Genomic DNA, 5,021 nt, shown 5'->3' on the forward strand with positions numbered 1-5,021 from the left:
TGAAAAATGTAGCAGACCCAGCCTAGGACAGTCAATTTGTCCATAAGCTTCTTACCATAAGTGTTAATGTGCACCCAGTATAAAGATGAATGAAACCACCAAATACCAAAGAAATGCCATTTCAATGACTTTAATAAGCAAAATAGGAAACCATTTCTTCCAAAAACAACAAAAAATAAGACAAAACAGAAACCAGCCTGAATGGAACAGTCCAAATTTAACTTTTTTTTTTCTCATTTATATAAACAGGATTGAAAATTGATCCCCATAATGCATGAAATGAACTAACCAGAGAACAACAACACCGCTGCTGCAGTTTCGCTTTGATTTCAACACAGTTGAATCAGTAACAAACCAAAAGATTGTTTAAATGCATGACGTTTTTTTCTCTTTTTTAACAATAATTCTTAAATGCAAGCACCATGCTTATTCAATATGATCTGACAGTTTGTTAATTTAATCATTAAAAATAAAACCATAACTATGCATCTGGCCAGCAGAACCAGAATCTCGAGAAACATAATAATAAACAGAAAAAAACATAACATATGACATACATATTCATTTGCAATTGAGATTTTTCTTGCAAAACCTGAATCCCTCTTTTTTTACTGACCGGCAGAAAAAAATAAAGGAAAACATTTAAAACAAAAAGAGGACAAAAGTGATCGCTTATACTTTCTACTGAAACTCATGCGCAGTTTCCGTATTGAAGCAATTGAACCCAGAACCCCTTAATTTCAAATGCCCTCCTAAGTATGATGTTAATTGATTCGATACAATTGATTTTTACCCCCAAAATAATAGTGTTCAGTACATGAAACCGGCGGGAAAACAAAGCGAGCTGATAAAAGAAAAACTTGCGTAAAAGTGTGTGATTAACTCCTAGCAGTAAAATGATGCGACCTATGGGTCTAGATATTGGTCAGATTATATATGGATTATGCAAATGTGCTTCTTTGCTGCCAGACACGAAGCAAATGAAATGAAAGCGCACAAAACAGAGCTGCTATAGCGTGTTGCGCATGGGTCCACGGTGCAAGACGCATGGCACATAAAGAATGGCGCAGGACATATGGTGCACAACGCATGGGTCTGTGGAATGTGACGCATGGTACCTAGCGCACTGCACGTAACGTATGCCACATAGCGACTGGCACCGTGGCACATAACGTATAATGCAGTACGCATGGCGCATAAGGTATAGCGCATGTTTCCATGGCACATTACTCAAGGCTCCATAGCGCAACGGCTGCCTAACCCGTGACCTATACGACATTCGCGCGCTCCTCAAGGGCTCTAACTGCGTGTATTTGAACGCAACTTCCCTCGAACCACGCGGCCTAGTGGATTAGAGCGCGCTGCTTTTACGCACTGCGTACTCTCGCGTGTATGAGTGTGCGCGCCTGTTACGTCTTCCTTGAGGGCGGTCTGCAAAAAAATAAAAGAAAAGAGGAAAAAAAACCCTCAAAAATGAAAATCACTATCAAAAAAGTGCACTTAATATACAAAGTTTGTTAGATGCAACTGCAAAAATGCCCGTTTGCAGAAATCAATCCAAATCCAACGAAAGCATCAAAAACAATCAATTCCTTGATTTTTTCTTCTGTTTAAAATTTAGTTGTGTATGTTTTTGCTGTTTTCTTTTGCTGTTGCATGTATTTACAAGCCCAAAACGAACCCCCAAAACAGTCCTGATATGGGTCACCAGTTCATCTCTCTTAAAGTCCGAGAAACAGCAATGAGGAAAGCTCAAGATCAACAACATGCTATTTAAGATACACGAAGAGAGAAAGAGAGGATAAAAGACAAAAAAAGAGAAAGTACAAAATAGAAATTATTACCATACATGTCCAGCATGCAGGATTAATATTTTAATGCAGATTGTTTGTTTGTTTTGTTTTCTTTTTATATATATATTTATATATCTTTCTATAACCAAGCAGGCAATAACCCAAAATGAGATGTTGCATAAAGGAACCCCCTGAAGGTTTTGCATAATGACAAAGTCTGACTTTTAGGGCCAAGAGGGAAAAAAAAAACAACAAATACGAGTCCAAAGTCTCCTCTCAGCATAAATATTGTGTCATAAGAGGGTTTTTTCCTGAACAACAGAGGCCAAATTTGCAGAAAAGGACGATCTGATCCAGTGAAAATAAACGCTAATAATAATGCAATAATAAAGAGTGAACACTGGATAGGTTAGTTGTGATCAGACTCTTTGAGAAAAAGGGGGGAGATGATCTCAACTGAAGCTACAGAGAGTTTGAGTTCTTAAAAAAAGAAAAACAAAGAAACACAAACTTATGAAGATGCATCTTCTAAATTAAAGAAATGAAAACAAACTGTAGCTACGAAGATCAGACAGAGCAAGCTCTTCTGATTTGTTTACAACAAATAAACAAACAAACAGAACAAGTGGCGAAGATGCTGCTGCATCTCTGCTTTTAAAAAAAACAAACGAACAAACAAAAACTTAAACAAAAGACCCTCAAAACTCTTTGATCTTTGTTTTGGAGTTGCCAGGTATAGAGCTGATTAACATACTATCATCATTATTATCGTCACTCCTCTACTATTGATATAGATCAGCTGCGTTATTATCATTATTATTATTATTATTATTATTATTATTGTTGTTGTTGTTGTTGCTATTATTATTCGAGTCATTGGATGGATAATGGACCATCATAATGATCTTCAGCACTCACATGAAGAACTCAGGTGAGGACGGGTTGTCGCTGGTGGATCCAGCTTCTCTGAAGCCGTTCAGGCATCTTCCTCCTCCTCCTCCTCTTCCTCCGCCGTCTCCTCCACCGCTCAGCTTCTCGCACTTGAGCTTGTAGGCGTCCCTCTCGCGTGCCAGCCTTCCCACCTCCTGCTTGAGCTGCTCGACCTGCTGCAGCAGCTGGTTCTTCTCGTGCTCGAGCACGTGCTTCTGCTGCACGCGCTTGAAGCGGCAGGACTGCGCGTAGCCGCGGTTCTTCAGCGTCCTGCGCTTCTGCTTCAGCCGGATCACCTCGTCCTTGGAGAAGCCGCGCAGGTGCCGGTTGAGCTCGCGCACGGACATGGACACGAGCTGCTCGTCCGAGAAGCGCTCATCCACGCCGCTGCCGCCGCCTCCGCCGCCGTGATGGCTGTGGCCGCTACCGTGGTGGTGATGGTGGTGGTGCTGATGATGCTGATGGTGGCGGTGGTGAAGCTGCTGCTGCTGTTGCTGCTGCTGATGATGTTGGTGCTCGTGCGCTCCTGGAGACGTCGGAGACGGGCTGCCGCTGTCCGGGTCCTGCGCGTTGACGAGCGCGTGCGAGTGCACCGGCAGCTCGTCTAGACCCATGACGTACTGATGAGGATGGGGAGGATGGTGGTGGTGATGAGGATGGTGAGGGTGATGATGGACAGCTCTGTAGCTCTCAAAGCCCGCGTGCTGCTGGAGTTGAAGTTGGAGTTGCTGCTGCTGTTGTTGTTGTTGCTGCTGCTGCTGCTGTTGGTGCACGTGCCCCACGGCACCAATCAGAGCCTCCACGGCATCCTCGGGACTCAAGCCGAGCGCGTGGGGGTCGATGTGGTGATGCTGCTGTTGCTGCTGTTGCTGATGCGCGTACCCGTTGGCTCCGGCAGCAGCGCCAGCGGAGCTCGCGCCCATCCAGTAGAGCTCCTCGAGGTGGCCCTTGTGCTCGGCCGGGCTGAAGCTGGGCGAGCTGGGCACCGAACTGCACGGCGTGCTCATGGGCGTGGACGACACGGAGCCCTGGGCCTGGGGCAGGCGCGTGCACGTGCGCGCGTTTCCGCCGCCGCCGTTATTGCCGGCGCCTCCGTTCACGAGTCCGGCGAGAGCCTCCTTCTTCACGTCAAACTTGAGCAGGTCGAATTCGCTCACGTAGTCCAGCGCGAGAGGGCTGGTGGGCAGCTCGCCCCCCGAGGACAGCTGCGTGGTCATCACACACACTCACTCACTCACTCAGGGCGCACGCACACTCAAAGGCGCACAGGCGCACGCGCACGGTTCTGTTCCCCTCTTTCTTTTCTTTTTTTTTTTTTTTCCTTCTTCTTTTTTCTTTTCTCCTCCAAGAGCGAAGCAATGCTGGAGCATGCACTGCAACGACGAGTCCTTCTTTCTTTCCTTCCTTCCTTCTCTTCCTTTCTTTCTTACTTCAACAACAAAAGTGGCCCAAAAGCGAAAAAAACACCAACTATTTTCTAATGCACAGCAAAAGAAGTCTGACTTTGCATCGTCTCTGTCTTTTCTTACTGTCACGCGTCAAAAAGAGGTAGAGAGAAAGAGAGAGAAAAAAATCAGTGCAACAGTCTCGGCTCCGCTGTCCGTGTCCGAACTCAAAAGCGTCCGAAAAAAGAGACAAAAAAGACAAATAAAGTTGCTTCCCTTCTTCTCAGCGACTCTTTAAATCCTTCAAAGCGAGGTGAAGAAGCGGTGGGACGTGTGGAGACGTAAAGAAAGGAGCGGAGAGAAAGAAAGAGAGAGAGAGAAAGAGAGAGAGCAGCAGTTTTTTTTTTCGTTTTCTCCCCAGCTCTGCCCTGCAGAGATCTTCTCTCCTGAGTAATTCAGTGTAGACTAACTCACGGGTCGCTCTCGCTGCCTTTTATAGAGTCCACGTCACCCAGCGTCGGTTGGTGGGTGGGTTCGGTTGGGTCCGGCGACCAATCAGAGGTGAAGAATTTGCAGGATATAGAGGAAGGGAGAGGACAGTGGCGAGAAAGCGCGGTGGGTTTTCGTGTTTTGTTTTTTATTCCACCTCTATTCTATCCACCTCTTATTCCACCTCTATCTATAAAGACACGCCCACCCCGCGCAGCGATTGGCAGAAAGAGTTCTTAGAACGCGGTCGTGGTAGCCTAGGGGACGTTCTAGAGCGTGCCAGCGGCGCGTTCTAGAACACAAGCGCGCGAGTTTGTGTAAAATGTGTACGCTCTTGGCGTTCTAGAGTGTCTCGAGCTGCCGACTTAAGCTGAGCTACTGTTCAATAGCCAATCGCAGAGCAGGAAGGAGAGGCAACGGATGG

General features: G+C 46.0%; 1 protein-coding gene across 1 annotated transcript; it reads right to left on the reverse strand.

The window, feature by feature from the left end:
* Positions 1–1,555: 1,555 nt before the first annotated feature.
* Positions 1,556–4,780, reverse strand: mafba (v-maf avian musculoaponeurotic fibrosarcoma oncogene homolog Ba). The gene has a single exon (XM_036591744.1). The coding sequence runs from the start codon at positions 3,938–3,940 to the stop codon at positions 2,708–2,710; it is 1,233 nt and encodes a 410-aa protein (XP_036447637.1). The 5' UTR covers positions 3,941–4,780; the 3' UTR covers positions 1,556–2,707.
* Between the last annotated feature and the right edge of the window lie 241 nt (positions 4,781–5,021).

This window comes from Colossoma macropomum, unplaced genomic scaffold (assembly GCF_904425465.1).
Source record: "Colossoma macropomum unplaced genomic scaffold, Colossoma_macropomum, whole genome shotgun sequence".
Taxonomy (NCBI): domain Eukaryota; kingdom Metazoa; phylum Chordata; class Actinopteri; order Characiformes; family Serrasalmidae; genus Colossoma; species Colossoma macropomum.